This window comes from Rhizopus delemar, genomic scaffold (assembly GCF_000149305.1).
Source record: "Rhizopus delemar RA 99-880 supercont3.6 genomic scaffold, whole genome shotgun sequence".
Lineage (NCBI taxonomy): Eukaryota > Fungi > Mucoromycota > Mucoromycetes > Mucorales > Rhizopodaceae > Rhizopus > Rhizopus delemar.
In genome coordinates, this window is record NW_027137832.1 from 593,148 (window position 1) to 609,808 (window position 16,661).

Genomic DNA, 16,661 nt, shown 5'->3' on the forward strand with positions numbered 1-16,661 from the left:
TTTTTTATTCTTATTAATCTAATTGACAACAGCATAAAAAGTTTTTATTTTAATTTTCTTTTTTATTAAGGGGATTTTGCACCTTTGGATTTAAAGAATGTTGATCTTTATATCAACAAATAAGTGCTTTCTTTTTTAAATTTCTTTATTTAGACATATTGAAAAAAAGGAGGGCTTACACTAAACTCCTTAATTGTTTGAAGAAAGGGGATAGAAGGCTAGAACCATTCATGGGCTTAGATTAAAAATACAAACTTTTTGGTTGGCAGTGGCTTCTGTGGTAACCTCTTTTTATCATAAAAACATTTATATTTTACACATTTTATTTACAATGATTAAGGTTATTACCAGGTAAACAATAATTTCTTAATGCTTCCGCAAGAACCTTCTGATTTAATGGTTTCGTAAGATACCCATCCATGCCAGCATTGATACAGATTTGCCTTGCGCTTTCTTGGACATCAGCCGTTAGTGCAACAATAGGTAATTTAATACTTCTGCCTTCTTCTTGTTCAATTTCTCTCACTCTTTTAGTCGCTGCTACTCCATCACACTAATCTTTTGATGAGTCATCTTGGTTTCTAATAATTATTCATATTTCCTTACTTTTGGCATATGATGATCAAAGAAAGCCATACTAAAATAGCCCATTGGGTTATTAATCCATTCATTTACTGCTTCTAATCCATTATTAGCACATTTTACATGGAATCCTAATCTTGTCAACTGTTTTAATAACAACTTTTGAGCAACAGGGTTATCTAAAAATTCATTCATTAGTTTTAAAATACATTAAACTTTTTTGTTTACCTTCTGCAATCAAAATATTCATTTTACTATACAACATGCGTTCCTCGTCTGTAATCAAAGGTTCTGGTTTTGATTTCATATTCACACTGTTGGTAGCCTGCACGGTTTTGTTCAATGCTTCATCAATGACTTTTAGCAGCTTGAGACGTCTTAGGGGTACTGCCATACGTACTGCTTTGCAAGCCAAACGTTGATTTGAAACAGGTTCAAACCATCGACTCTTCTGGTTCATCCCTCCAGCTGGATAATTCATAATCACAATCAATGCATCCTTATTCACTTGGCTCGCATCCTCAAGCCAATTCGATGGTGCTTTTAAATTCTCTGGATTCATAAACAGACCCACGATAATTATATCATACTTGTTCTGACTCAATAACTTTTGGAATTCTTCTATTTGTAGCACACCATCCATATGAACACTTGGTACCAAATGACGAAGCATTTCGATTGTTGCATAATACTTGCTGATAGCGATTGCCTTGAATGGAGCCACACTTTTAGTCAACAGATCTTGCTCTTTTCTACCTTCTTCTATCTGTTGAAGATTGGGCATGTTTGAACCTTTCAGCTTAGATACACGAACGCTAAAGAAAAAATCGGATCCATGACTAGGCACACTAGAGACATTGATTGTGCCACCCATCAATTCTACTAGTTGCAAGCAAATAGACAAGCCAAGACCTGTGCCACCATATTTTCGTGTCGTACTTCCGTCTACCTGCGAAAAAGGCTCGAATAACACCTTGCGTTGCTCGTTGCTGATACCAATACCGGTATCAATGACTTCGAATAACAATGAAACTTCATCATTACTTTCTTTTTTGTTCTTGTCCAGTGAGCACTGAATACGTATTTCTCCTTCATGTGTGAATTTGATCGCATTACCTAGTAAGTTGATAAGGACTCTATTCATTTTAATAAATTTTGATTAATACTAGTCATGTAACTATTTAAATATAAAGAAAAATAAAAAACTTACTGTCGAAGGCGATTACCATCTGCCATTACCATAGCAGGAACATCTGGAGCAACCATGTAAGCAATATTAATATTCTTTTGGATAGCCATAGCAATAAGCATCTCCACTACATCTGCAATAATATCTTCCACCACAATCACAGACAGATCAAGCGTTACTTTACCAGCTTGCAATTTTGAAAAGTTGAGCAAGTCATCAATAATCTGCAACAGTATTTCGCATGATTCTTTTGCAGTCTTAACCAAGTCTCTTTGTTCTGGGTCTAGTTGAGTATCAGCCAAGAGAGAGATCATGCCATAGAAGCCAGAAAAGGGTGTTCGTATCTCGTGGCTCATATTGGCCAAAAAGATTTCTCTTAGACGTGTTGCCCTTACAGCGGCTTCTTTGCTCTTGCGAGCATCCTCCAGTGCTTTCTTTTGCATCTCAATCATTCGCATGTTGGCCATCGTCACACGTTGTACAGACTTGAATAAGAAGGCATTTGTGATGGAGATGCCCATCTGCTGACATAGCAAACTGAGCACAGTAATATGACGTTGTGTAAATATACCAATTGAACCTTCGATAAACAAACATCCAGCCACAGTACCTTTATGAGTGATAGGCATACATATCACAGATTTGCTACCAGACTTTTCATACCACGGACCCAATGCAAACCGTGAGTCTTGATTGACATTATGAATAAAGATACTTTCCCCGGTGTTGATAGTATGATAAACAATACGACTTGAAATAAGGTCGTCCTCTTCTGATAACGGTCGAGAAGGATCAAAGGTCATTGAGCCTTCTTGCTGACTGCCATATGCGTACATGCCATATTTTTCTTCCTTGACAATGATAGCACCACAATCTGCGCCGGAGTTTTCTAAAATAATGGACATCATCGATTTCAGTAGACTATCAAATTTGACCTCAGAGGATATGACTTGAGAACTTTTAAGAATAGATGCCATATCAAGCTATGTAAAATTACCATGAATATTCGCACATACCCATAAAATGTTCAACTTACAATATCTAGAGTCATTAGAGTTTGTTCGGTTGTCACAGGTGGTATGACTTCGGATACGAATGGTTCACTCGTGGTCACAGCAGGTGCCATAGAAGAGGTGCTCCAAGAGCCTTGTGGACCCAAGAAAGGTATAGGATCGGTTTGGATACCAATTTCGTGCAACTCAATACGGTCATCATCAAATTCACTCAAGAGTGAACTGAACTTGTTTGTCAAATGATTGGCTTTCCCATAAGAACCATGATGCACATAAAGACCGACAGCCTTCTTCAAAAGACCATAAGCTATGTTTTTCATACCACAACCTTCGTAAAATGCACCGGCATATTCATGACAAATACAAAGCTCCAAGAACCAACCTCCTTCTCGTGCTTCATTAATGGCTTGTTCATAAAGCGAAATGCATGCTTTGATATCGTTGGATAAAGAGGCTATCTCGGCTCGGATTAAGGTATACCACATACTGGAGTTAATAGGAGAATTTTCAGCCCAAACTTTTAAGAGTGCTTGATTCTTATGGATACGATCCATATAGATATCTACCATCTCTTGAGGTAATTGCTCCTTACGTAGTTTTTCAATAATGGCCAGTGAATGCATGGTGAGCATCATACGTGTATGTCTGTGGCACGGATGGTTGTGAATACCTTGAATACACATGTATCCTACTGCAACAGCATGCTCATAGTGACCGTAAAGGACAAGAGGGATCATACGGAAGGAGTCGTACCAGTTCATGGGCACACCAGGATTCGAGCTCTGTTTACAGCTTTCAGTAATGAAATGCTTATCGTTAAACCCGTCGTCACCATCAAAGATCTCTTCAGCTGACTTGTTGAATGTATGACCTTGAAGTGCCTTGATGGTTCGAATGATGGACATGATGAGTATGTTGGTATCCACTGAAGATGACCATGCATGAATATCGCTGTAGCATAATTCAGCTTCGGCTAATGTATTGGCTAGATTTTCACCTGAGAAAAACATAGTGACGGCAAGGTGCAGATGATTAAAGGAGGCGTAGATGCGATCACCAGCAGCCATGGCAAATTTAAGAGAAGATCGGTACCAAGGCACTTGCTCGCGGTAATGGTACTTCCACATCATCAAGAAATTAGCGTACAAGAATCCAGCGCGTCCTTTTTCATTATTGCTACCAAACTTTTCTGCTACAGAGACACCCAAAGCACCTAACTCTTCACCAAACTTGAACAGTTGGTAAAATTCTACTGCTGCAATACCCATAAAGATAAGAGCAACGCCCGAATTCTGTGACATGCCGTTTGTAAGAGAGAGATGGACAAGTTTGGTTGCCAAATAAGACATCTCGATCTGGTTTCCTAACCAATAAGCAACTGTGCACCTACAAAGAGGAAGTGTAAGACATAAAACAAAACAAAATGCAAAACTTACATTTCTTCAAGTACGCCCATCGTGGCTTTTAATCTGGCATCTTCACAAGCAGGTATCTTTTTAATTTCTTCAGAGCCCAATTTATTAATCATGTTCTTCACAAGCTCAAACTCTTCATCCAACTCCACTCTTGTATAATTGTGCTTAAAATTTTCAATATTCAACTCTTTTAAGCATTTATGCAGTGCCTCGGCACCTTCTTTATGCATCTGACGTCCAAAGTAATATTTGTGTTGTATACGATAAGCGACAACTCTGTCCAAAGGATCGGTTGTATGTTTGAAGATAATGTCCAGATACTTTTCTGTGCAATCGTATTCCCCCATTATCCAACTCAACGCTACAGCGTTCGAGTACAAGAAATGTGTCATTGTAAAACGCTCACCTTCCCATGGATTTTCGCACAGTAGGGCAATGGCAGCATTATAATAACTCAATGCTATCTTGTGAGCTCCTGAGAGCCTTGCCTTATTACCAGCGTCATAGAATATATTTCTGTACTTTAATTTGTCTTCTGGTTCATGTAATAAAGAAAGACACTTCAATAAATGGTCAGCAATCAAAAAAGTGTCATTGCTCTTGTCTAAAAGGTATATTAGTATCATTGGTAGTTTAATAGATGTTTTTATTCTACCTTGCAATAGATATTTTGCAATCCTCAGGTGAATCTTTTCTCTACTCTTTGGATTGGCCAACTCCATAGCAGCCTGGGAGTATCGATCGTGTGACCATTTAAATTCATCACTTTCTAAAGGCAAGATATACCCTTCTTGAAGAGCCGCCTGAAGACCATTGATAGGATCCCGGATACTTGAGGTACTACTTCGATAAGAAGAAGAGCCGTTTGTACTTTGAGATTGTCTATAGCTTTTTTGAGACGAAGAGAAAGAAAAGCTGGCAGAGGGTGATATTGCTTCTTCGTTTTCTTGTGTATTTGTAGAGTCAGAGTATATGGTGTCTGTATCAGAAAATTCTGAATCTGGATCTGAGTGGTTCATCAAGTACTTCACAGTCTCCCAAGAGAAGGTATCACCGACAAATGAAGCCCATTTCAACAAGCGTTGACCATCCAAAGGCAATTCGCGTAACCGAGTGACCAAAAAGCTGATATCCAATTCAGCCTCACGATCTGCTCCATCATTGGTAAGAATAAGTTGTTGAATGTCAAATAGATTGTAATCCCATTCGTTTTCTTCCCAGTTGAAAAAAATGAGCTTCTTTTTTTCTAAAGTGGTGAGCAACTGAGCCGTATAAAAAGCGTTTCCTCTTGTCTTTTTGTAAATGATCTCGGTCAATGGTAAGATTGAATCTCGAGCTGTTTCTACTGGTCTGTGAAGAGTATCGCCTATATAGCTAACAAGTGATTCGATATCCAACAAATCAACCTTGAAGTAGTGGAAAGATGCTATATCGTTGGAAAGTAATTTCTCTAATGGACTTGTTATCTCATCCTCACGATAAGCTAAAAATATCAAAATCTTCAATTTAGATCCAATCATGCTTTCAATCAATTCAATTGAGGCTTCATCTGCTAGATGTAAATCATCCAGAAAGAGTGTGATCATACGCCACTGAGTCAGTGCGCGAAGGACTTCAATAAATAAGTTATGAAATCGAACCCGGGTCTCTACATTATCAAGGTGAATGATATCAATAGCATCCTCACTGTCCTCACTATCGACCGGGTCCATCAAAGGCTTCAATTCAGGGACTAAATCTGCTAATATTTCTATTTGACAGAACTGGGAACCCAGGTGTGATTTTAAATGATTGTAAAAATTGTGAATATCATCTTCTGATTCTGATAATATTTGTTGAAGTATTTGTGAAAGGGATTTTAGCATGCAACTGTAAGGCACTTTATGTCGGCTATCAAATTTGGCGGAAGCTACATATCTATAACCAAAAAAAAATGAGCAAGAGGAAAAAGGACGCTTTCATCTACTGTTTGCATAATTCATTACCCTTCCTGTCGAGCTGCTATTCGTACTGCACTATATAAAGTTGACTTGCCTACACCACCAGGGCCAAATAAGCATACAATTTCAACGCCTTGTTTTCCACCAGATAATCTACCATGACCGCTTGAAATATCACTTCCGCTACAGTAACTAGGGTTTGTATTCGATTTGGTTCCAGTGTTTAAACTTGATAAATCAGGGCTAGATAACCCTGCTTCACTAGCACTATCACTTAGGGCTTGATGTACCAAGTCATTTGCACTTGTGATGGTTGGTAAAGTTGAATTCGAGCTGTGTGACCTCTCCTTTTTGAGTCTGGCTGATCTATATACGTTTGCGGTATGTTGAATGATATATGTCATCTCTATAATCAATGGCTGACGACCATAAATAGTTTTTGGTAAAGTGAATATGGATGCAACGTCTCTTTCTGCCAAAGGAAATGATTCAATCATCTATATACAGAACGTTGTTAGTTTTTTCGTATGCTCTTTCTCCTTATGTAAATAGAAATAACCTCTTGGCTTGATTCTGAAGCAATCTTGAGTCGCTTTAAACATTCTTTTAAATCTGCTCTTATACCATAAGCACTATTATATCGATCATCTGGTGACTAATAAATACATAGTAAATATATGTAATGCACATTATTAAACATTTTTTTAAATTTGTTTCTTACTTTGTGTGTCATTTTTTCTATGATTCGTGCCACTATCTCTGGTACATCCAACTGTAATTCATTAATTAGAGGTATCTTTTTACTGACAATACCATTCAGAACATCCAAAGCACCACCTTCATAGGGATCTTTTCCGGTGAGTAACACAAAAAAGACGATACCCAGAGAATAAATATCAGATCGATGGTCAGGCACATAGGTTGTTCTTCCCGTCTGCTCTGGACTCATAAAAGCCAATAAACTTTGTAGTGAATCAGCTGAATCATGGGCTGTCTTACGCCAACCTTCACTAGTTAAATAAGTCTCAAATGATTTTGAACCAGACCCAAAATTCCATAATTTAACCCTTGCAGAATCTTCGCCTGACCATTGAAAAGCAGACAGTCTGATCTCACCGTGAACAACGTTATTTTTGTGAATGAATTCTAAGCAATCTGTACATTTGATAGCAAATCGAAGAAACGTGCCGAGATCAAATATAGGTCCTGAATTATTGATTAACCCTAAAGTGCCATCATCATATTTTCCAGTCGTTACACGATCACTAAAACCTCCGCCTTGATATTTTATTGTTTCGTCAGATTGACGTCGTTGTCCTAAAAAATTATGACCTTCATCAGCATAAATGACTACAGTTAAGCCACTAGGTAAGTGAACATATTCTAACGGTCGAACTATATAGAAGATCAATTAGTATTCACTATATGCATTTCATACATATATTACCAAGAAAAGATCCACCATCAGTTAATTGAAATAATCTTTTCATAATATAATATTCTCTTTCTAATCTTAATGAACTACATGATACCTTTGCTACCACTGGCTTTTTATTTGAAATTCTATCAAAGTTGTTCATAATTCAATCATTGGCAGAGTAATGATTTACCTGTATCCAAATACAATGTCGATGTTTTCACCATATGCAAAGCTAGGTATGGGTGGAGATTTGAAATGATAATTTGGTATTTGTAAATTATCGCCAAGTAAGCTAAGGCCAGTTGAATCTGTATAGGATCCAGTGGACCCTGAATTAGACATTTATGTAATATTTAAAAAAGTAATAATGCGTAAATATGTCTATTAAAAAGAGGGGAAAGGAAAGCAGAAAAGATGAAAAAGACTGATAAAAAAAGAACTAAAAAAAGAAAAAGAAAAAAAAAGAAAAAAAGAAAAGAAAAAAAGAAAAAAAGAAAAAGTTAATATTATGGATAATATATTATCAGAATTACACTGGTTACTCAAACTGATTTTCTCCTATTTTTTTTTTTTTACAAAAAAAGCTTACTTCTTTTTACAAGTTATTTAGCGCAAATAGCTTTAAGTGTAGTAGTAACTATAACAACGGGTGCAAGAGTGAGTACTTTTGCTTTTTTTTTTTCATGATTTTAACTTTAGCTGCGGATGGTATCGAGATTTAATGATAGCCAACGATCGGTACAAATGCTAATTTCAATGATTGAAAAGTGAATTGAAAATTTATTTGAGTTTTACTTTTATTTCTATAAATAATCATAGAATATCTTTATTATACGCTATTTGATAGATTAATTATTATGTTTTTTTAATAGCTGATATGTTTTACTTTAGGGGTTCATATACTATTATTTTTTTTTTTTTGTTCGATCCATATTTGTGTCTAAAGTAGGTAATTTGGGGGAGGGGCAGTTCTAGAGCAAGATCAAAGTGTTACAAGCTAAATTTGGCTTATAAAATTAAACTACTTTTGATTGGATGACTGCTTGAACTCTTGTTGTAAAAAGTATAAAAATGGTAGCATATTGTATTATAAAGTAACGATGCAACCTCATCACTTGTTTACTTGCTGGATAGCTTAGCATACAAGTCTCTGCTACCATAAATAAGAAATCCTTTTTGGGAGTATCTCCCAAGTCTTCGGTAATAAAACTCAGACGATCTAAATCCTTCTGTTGTACAACTTCATGCTCATCGTCATCAATGTAATGGCATCATCGGTGATAACGAAAGGCTACTTTTTTCAAAAAAAAAGTAGTCCAAATGAATTTTATATTGCCGCTCGTTTTTATTAGGATCGAAAGTGAGACAAAATATTTGAACACTTCAAATAACATTTATCCGACTCGCTGATATAAGACGGTGATATGCTTATTGATAAAAGTAGCAATAAAAATGACAACTGCGCCAATTTTTGCTTAGTTCTTAAAGCAAAGATTTTTATGGGTTCATTCTGTAAATTCAAAACCTTTCTGTGTTAGAAGGGTTAAAGAATATGAGCAATAATAAATAACAAGAATACATAACAACATGTAAGTATGTAGTCTCTTAACTCGAGTATATAGTCTTTAAGAACTTAATAAAGTATTACGGCTTATTAAAAAAAGTTTTTCTAATCATTAACTGACACGATGATATTGTGGCATGTGTTTATTTAATTATTAAAAGAAAGAAAAGCACTTAAAGGATGTAAAGGTGTGTTCTCTCCCCGACATAGCCTTCTTTTTCAATGACGGAGTTTACTCTTGACAAATGTAATCTTAATAAAAATGCACAAATAGCCGCTACAACCATAGCTCCGCCATTAATCATATTTGATCCAACGTATCTTGGTGCATCTGATGGCCAACCAGAATAAAGGGCAAAGGTACAAATTAAAGCACCAAAGTTAGCAACAGAGGATACAATACCTGTAGCAGAAGCAACAGCTACAGGATCATCTTTAGAATTGGCCGTCCACGCCATACTCTATTCATTTTTATCAAAACACAAACATAATTCACACTTTTTTTCTTTCTTTTACCAACGGGACTGTAGGATAAGTTCCACCTGCAACTATCATTAAACCAAAATAACGAGCACCCACTGATCCAGCAAAGCTAAGAACAGTGAACCCAATAAAGGAAATGAGACAGCAACCGACAATAAACCATCCACGAGAACTATAATGATCGCTGCAGCGTGTAATAACGTAGACCATCAAACCGCCAAAAACATAGGGAGGTATACTCATCAAACTTACTTGAATAGATGTAAACTGTCCAATCTGCTGTACAATCTTGGGTATGAAATAACCCAAGGAAGTGGCAGCCATCACAGGTGTAAAATACAACACACAAAATATCCATATTTTAAAATCCTTTAATTCACTCAATACCTGTATCCATCCTCGTTTCAAATTCCTCTCTTCAACTGATTCATGCGCATCAGAAGTCTCGAGTCTTCTCTGTACGCGTGTTCGTTCGTCCTCTGTTAAAAATCGAGTTGATTTTTCTGGTGTGGATGGCAGGTAAAAGATGGTTGCAATGCCAAAAAGTAAAGATACAATGGCCGATATCAAAAATAGCCACTGCCATCCGTACAAATGCCCATGCGTGTCAATCAATTGTACACCCGCCGATATAAGACCACCTACAGCCCCAGATGCAGGTCCTGCCAGATAGGTTACACCAATTCTACTAGATATCTCTTCTGGTCTGTACCAAAGTGTATTATAATAGGCTAAGAAGAAATGTTAACAAATCTTTTTTTTTCTTTATTTGCATATTTTTACTAATCCCTACAGTAACAATAAGAAAGAGGTGTGAGATGACACTCATGTTTATTTAATTATTTATTTTACCTGGCCAAAACCCTGCCTCAAAGACGCCCTAACCTTTGTTTTAATTCAAGATTTAGATGTGTCATAATATGTTTTTACCAATAGAAACCTTAAAAGATAAAAATGCCAAGGTCGTGATATAGCTGCCATACAACCAGTAACTATACTCCAAGTGATCATAATTCGAGCAATCCAGTGAGCAGGGTTAACATGAGCCATTAACAGATTCGAAGGTACTTCAAATATCTACGTAGCTCATATATTAAGGCATGTATAGAAGCCACATATATTTTTATTTACTATGTAACCAACATAAAATAAACCAAGTCCAATATTATTTTGGTGAGAAGTAAGGCCAGAAGTATCAGCCAAAGTATGTTTCTCAGCACTATTCATAGTCATTGCAAATCCGACATTAGACCGATCCTCAACAGATAAAAAGTATAGTATAAAGATCCAAGGTACAATACGCCAATCTAATTTTCTCAATAGTTTTTTTTCGCGATCTCTATCAACTGTACTTTCTTGTTCACTTGTTTCAGGACAAGATCGACTAATTGAAGTATTTGAACGTTGTCGAATGTCGAGATTAGTAGACTCGTTCTCATACATTAAGCTGGTTTAATTTTTTAAAGAAAAAAAAAAATTAAAAAGATTTTCATTTCCAGGAACACAAAAATCTTTGAGTATTATCATATAAAATACTTGATAATTTTGAAGAGATCAAAGGAAAGATATAACAAAGAATAGCGTTTATGCTTGCAGAAGAGTCTTACATTTGTTTTCAGTAGGACAAAGAGAAAGAAAGAACGGGCTTTAACGTTTTTATCAATTATAAAGCTTTTTCTTTTTTTATACATTGTTAACAACAAAACTTCCACCACTTGTATATACTATGGCATAAAAAGAAGCATGGCTTTCATTATTTTGGATGACATCAGTTTGGATAGCTTATGTAACAGGGAAGGCTATATCACTTGCTATGAAAATGCAATAGATTAGTCTAAACCTTTTCAATTAATATCACCACTTTCTCTTCAAAGATTATCAAGAGAAAATAACATATGAAGAAATTCTACATAATTATTTTCCTCTGTTTAGTATTCTGATGTTAATATAATAAGATACCTGCTTTTTTGGACTTCCCAAATACTTTGTAATAGATGTAATCGGAGCAGGACTTTAAAGCATGGGCTGTTTTGCGTATTGAACTCTATTCTTCTTCAATAAATTCGTATGCAGGTTTGTTCCAATATTTTATCGAATTGAGGCAAGATAAATACTATCTTGTAAACAATCTTTTTCAGTTAAGTAAAGAGCAATATTAGGTGATCCACAGTGTGTTGTACGCTTTGATGGTTATTGCAGTAATGATTGCGAAGCCGATTCTGCATCTGTAAAACAGATTAAACAAAAAGCATACCATAATATCTATGACTCTTTTTTTGACTCTTTTCTCCTGCTCATATTTACTTGAAATGCAGTAAACGAAAAGAAAGAGGGAGAATGTTTGTGTTTCCAAGCTAAAACCAACATGAACTTCTATCGCGTTTTTTTTTTTTCTACTTTTCTTTAGCTTAAAAGATAACTTTTGCATGTTTATTAACCTTAAAGGTTCTATTATCTTAAGCAGCAGAGATAAAATTGGCCAGTTGGTGGAGTGGCTGGGAAGCGTCTAACTATTATCCTGAAAAAGAAAATATATGAGGTTTAGTAAACTAAAATCAAAAAAAAAAAAAAAAAAAAAAAAAAAAAAAAAAAAACTGAAATAGTTTCATTATTTCAATCCTGCAAATAAAATCTACTTTGAACAGTAGCATCGATAGCATCTTTTATGATAACGGCTTTAAAACCTTGGAAAACTTGGTTTTTCAAATGATCATGTAACAACATTGATCGATTCAGACCGAAAGACCGAATTGCTTATGCTAGATATCGACCGCTCTTGAAAATCAACGTAGAACTCATACAACCACACATCAAAATATTTTATCGTTTTTGAATTTAATCTCTTGTCAAAAAACACGTCTTAAATTCAGTATATAATTATTAAATGAAAAGAGAATACGCTTAATAACTTAGATGTACAAAACCGTCTGTTTTTATAAAGTAAAAGGATTGAGAATTAGTATCTACTATGCTCCTGTTGGCAATGGTCATTCATAATTCCCACGAGATGTTCAGCAGGTACAACATCCACCGCCTCCCAACCCACTTATCATCTGCTTCAAATCTTCCATATCGGTAATAAAACGACAAAGCATTTGGTGTGCGGAACATGAAATTTAATATATGGAAATCATCGTTCCTTTTCAAAATGGCCATGCCAAGGGAGTATCCCTTCTATAACAAGTGAAAGAAGCCTAAAGTCGTTTGCAAAGTAAACGTAGCGTATGTTTAATTAGATTAGATTTACTTTCTTTTGATACTGACTTTTTGAATAAATGCGATACAAATAAATGATCATAACCCATTTTTGGAAGATCACACCCCCTTTTTTCATTAGACTCAGTCAATAAAAAAATTTAGTTTCTTTTTCCTTTACATTGAAAGCAATGTCAGATGTTCATTCAGACTTACCTACACTAGATCAAGTATTGAGTCGAAAGACTTTACCACCGGTTTGCTTGTATAACTTTTATATTGTTATGAGGGACAGACTGAAAATGGAAGAAGTATTAGACTTTTATTTAGACTTGCAACATCACGAATTATTATGGAAGAAATATGTCAAAGCCATGCATCGTACAGGACATTTATCAGAGACTGATCTAAGTGAAGGATTTCAATCACCTCGACTGTTAAGTAGGCTCTCTCAACAACCACCTACTTTGGACGAAAAGATACCCAGTCGTAAAGACTTGTCGGATTCAGCACAGCGATTGATCCTAAGATATCTTGTACCTTCAGCGACTAAAGAAGTGACTCAGTTACCCATTGAATTAAGAAAAATGCTTTGTAAAGAATTAGAAAAGGAAGAGAATGCAAGAGACGATCCTTTACTATTTGCAGAGGCTAAAAACTATGTGTTTGAATACATGCAACGTTTTGCTTATCCCAAGTTTTTGAGATTGAAAGTGTGGGGAAATGTGACACTGTATCAGCAAATGGGTCGATTAGTTCTTGGTTTAGTTTCCTTATTTGCTGCCTTGACTACTTCACTTTCTTTTATCTTTCTAGGTTATCCACAATGGGGAACACGCTTTTGGGTAAGTAGATACACTGGTATATACAAAGTGTGCGCGTAAACTTATATTGTTCATTAGATATTATTACCATTTTGGATTGGAATATACAACCTTTTAACTTTTTTTACTGGTCTGGACCCGCTTTGGGTACTCTTATTCAATAAAAGGTAAATAAAGAATGTATATAATAAATCGTATGCTTAATTACAATAAAAAATAGTGAGACCACTACATTTAAATTTAATTCAATTAAACAACCACAAGTAAAACGCATCTTGATTTCAAGGTCGATTTGGTTATTAATCATCGGTATTATTATATCTATCATTTGTACTATTATATTTTGTGCTATCCCACCCCATCGACTTTGATTATTAAAATTCAATGAATTTCTCTCTATAAGGATCCAGTCCTGCTATCCCATATTTCTCGTTTGTTTCTGGATATTTATCAAAGTGAGAGCAATCTCCTTCGCCTTGTATCTTGGGCACAAATGGTGGCTTTGTTTGTCGATTTGCTAATTTTATAAAATCAGTGGCATCAAACCAGGCATGATCCTTGATATCTTGCGCTCCCCTTTTCAAGTTACCAAATCGTCTGGATAAGTCGCTTATCAGTAGTCGTTTTAATAAGTCTCTGGCATGTGGATCAAAATAAGCGGGCCACCGAATCTTGTTTTGAATGATCTTTTCGTATAGTTTAAGGTGATCATCATCAAAAAATGGTGGATGGCCAGCCAACATTTCAAAAATTAAGATGCCTAAACTCCACCAGTCCACTGCTTTACTATATCCTTTAGATTGAATCACCTCAGGTGCTAAATAATCTGGCGTTCCACATAATGTCCATGTAACATCAGGCACATATTTTGCAAATCCAAAGTCAGTTATCTTAATGTGTCCATTCGCGTCAATTAATATATTTTCTGGCTTCAGGTCGCGATAAATGATATTCTTTGAATGAAGATATTCTATTACAAGCACAACCTCTGCTGCGTAAAATCTTGCTACATGATCAGGGAATCTCTAAAATGACATTAACTAAAAACACCAACTGTTGCAATATAGCTTACTTTAGCTTTTCTAAGAATACTAAATAATTCGCCGCCTGGTACATAATCCATGACCATATACAAATTGATATCGTCTTGAAATGTTCCCCAAAGATTTACCATAAATGGATTAGCAGTTGTTTCTAATATATGCTTTTCATTATTTGTATGTTCCACTTGCTTCAATCGGACTATTTCTGACTTTTTTAATACTTTAATAGCGTAGTATCGATGATTATGCTTTGATCGTGACAAGTGAACTCTACCAAAGGAGCCAGTCCCTAATGTTCTTAGCAATTGAAAATCATCTAGTTTCAATTGAGCTCTATTCTTTCTTTGCTCTAATATATGTTGATCATAATTTTGATACTGCTGCTTTAATCTTTCTATTTCTTTTTTATGTATTAGTTATCTTTGATAGTTCATTTTGTCGAAGCATTTCTTTACCTTTTATATTTTCTATACTATATATAAGTCTATTATATCTTTTATTATTTTATTCAATTAATTACCTAAGCTAATGGTTGCATCTTCCATTTTTGGTTTCTTCTCTTCTTGTTGCGTTGTGCTACCAAATCCAAAGAAAGACCGACGTTGATGAGATTTTGATTCATTTGTCACAGTACTGCTATTACTATTACTGCGACTATTTCTTGTTGCTTTATTCATAATCTTGTGTATAAATGACATATTTACAAATCGTTTAAATAAAGGGAAAAAAAAAAGTAGTAAATTGATCATAAAAAAATTAAAATGACTGCTTTTGATCTATCAAACACAGTATCAATGGTCTGAGCTGCAAACTCGTTACTCAGGTCACAGTTGTCAACTTAATTCTTGATTCTATCACAAAATGAGTCATCACATAACTTTTGAGTATTTCATTTTTTTTTTCAGTGAATAGCAGTAAACTTTATAAAGAAAAAAAAATCCTGTTTGGTGCGGAATATATGCACAATAGGTCATCCGGACATGTTCAAATAAAATGCACGAAAACTAATTAAAAACCCCTTTCGGGATCAAGGATAAAAAAAAAAAAGAGAGCGTAAAATAAGGCGTATAGCGAATTATGAAGAATGCATATGGCCAAGAATGAGATCCTTTGAGCTACTAAGGAGCGGTGTCATTTGTGCCCATGTTATGTCACAGGTTGTATATTTCGCAACAGGTGGAATATATAGCTAACCAGTAATGGTACCAAGGAACAATAGACACGGCTGTTCGTAAAGGAAACATAAACAGATGATTTGAAAGGCATGATTGGAGATTTTTGATGGAAAAAGGTATTTGTAGCTCTTGAAGCATTTTGAGAACGTGCAGGATGGTTCTTTATAAGGTTCCGGGATGGATGAATTGGCTTTCCATCAGATAACTAACCAAGATGCCATCGTATACAATGCCTTCACATTTTCATAATTATTGGTAGCCACTATGTTGAGTTAATTGAAATAGTTATGGATCAAAAAGACAGCAGCTTAGAGCTCTTGCTTTATAATGGCTGCTGTAAGGTCTGCAGGAGGCATTGTTTCCTCATTCAATGAAAAGATCTAAATCCGGTCCTTTCTATCGGTGAGAGCAAGATATTTTTGTGTTCTGATGCTCATTTATTAAACGATGTCTTTAACCATGAACTTTATGGTCAAACTACCTAAACAGCCTTCTTTCTTATACCTTGGAGTATCTTTCGAGCCGGGTGATTTCTTCAAATCACAATATCCGCAAGGTTTTGACCATGAAATTTTTTTTTGGCTTCTACTGGCATCAATGTTACTGATTCCAACCGGATTTTATATACCAGATTCTATGCACAAATAGTTCGGCTCGACTAGAGTATAGATTAGCGATCAATTGCCCTATTACTCAAATCAAAGCACTAGAAGATGTCCAGAATAAACGCTTAGGACGAATGTACAGTGCATTTAAAGGGGTCTCTATAAAGCCATGCCCCATCCACCATGCTTGCCATCAGTGAAAGAGCGAATAGA

General features: G+C 35.4%; 5 protein-coding genes across 5 annotated transcripts; 2 read left to right on the forward strand and 3 right to left on the reverse strand.

The window, feature by feature from the left end:
• Positions 1-588: 588 nt before the first annotated feature.
• RO3G_08203 (uncharacterized protein) lies at positions 589-7,901 on the reverse strand (the record flags this gene model as incomplete). The annotated part of the gene is made up of 11 exons (XM_067662793.1): positions 589-761; positions 811-1,718; positions 1,793-2,754; positions 2,808-4,170; positions 4,221-4,803; positions 4,855-6,116; positions 6,185-6,636; positions 6,699-6,794; positions 6,861-7,534; positions 7,587-7,702; positions 7,750-7,901. The coding sequence occupies 11 exons, from the start codon at positions 7,899-7,901 to the stop codon at positions 589-591; spliced, it is 6,741 nt and encodes a 2,246-aa protein (XP_067518894.1).
• Positions 7,902-9,296: 1,395 nt separating this feature from the next.
• Positions 9,297-10,839, reverse strand: RO3G_08204 (uncharacterized protein; the record flags this gene model as incomplete). The annotated part of the gene is made up of 5 exons (XM_067662794.1): positions 9,297-9,584; positions 9,640-10,337; positions 10,459-10,486; positions 10,537-10,683; positions 10,738-10,839. 5 exons carry the CDS (start codon positions 10,837-10,839, stop codon positions 9,297-9,299), a joined length of 1,263 nt encoding a protein of 420 aa, XP_067518895.1.
• Positions 10,840-12,992: 2,153 nt separating this feature from the next.
• Positions 12,993-13,789, forward strand: RO3G_08205 (uncharacterized protein; the record flags this gene model as incomplete). The annotated part of the gene is made up of 2 exons (XM_067662795.1): positions 12,993-13,662; positions 13,704-13,789. 2 exons carry the CDS (start codon positions 12,993-12,995, stop codon positions 13,787-13,789), a joined length of 756 nt encoding a protein of 251 aa, XP_067518896.1.
• Positions 13,790-13,999: 210 nt separating this feature from the next.
• On the reverse strand, positions 14,000-15,366 carry RO3G_08206 (uncharacterized protein; the record flags this gene model as incomplete). Its single annotated transcript, XM_067662796.1, has 4 exons — positions 14,000-14,650; positions 14,698-15,068; positions 15,124-15,135; positions 15,189-15,366. 4 exons carry the CDS (start codon positions 15,364-15,366, stop codon positions 14,000-14,002), a joined length of 1,212 nt encoding a protein of 403 aa, XP_067518897.1.
• Positions 15,367-16,130: 764 nt separating this feature from the next.
• Positions 16,131-16,328, forward strand: RO3G_08207 (uncharacterized protein; the record flags this gene model as incomplete). Its single annotated transcript, XM_067662797.1, has 2 exons — positions 16,131-16,179; positions 16,222-16,328. 2 exons carry the CDS (start codon positions 16,131-16,133, stop codon positions 16,326-16,328), a joined length of 156 nt encoding a protein of 51 aa, XP_067518898.1.
• Positions 16,329-16,661: the final 333 nt, after the last annotated feature.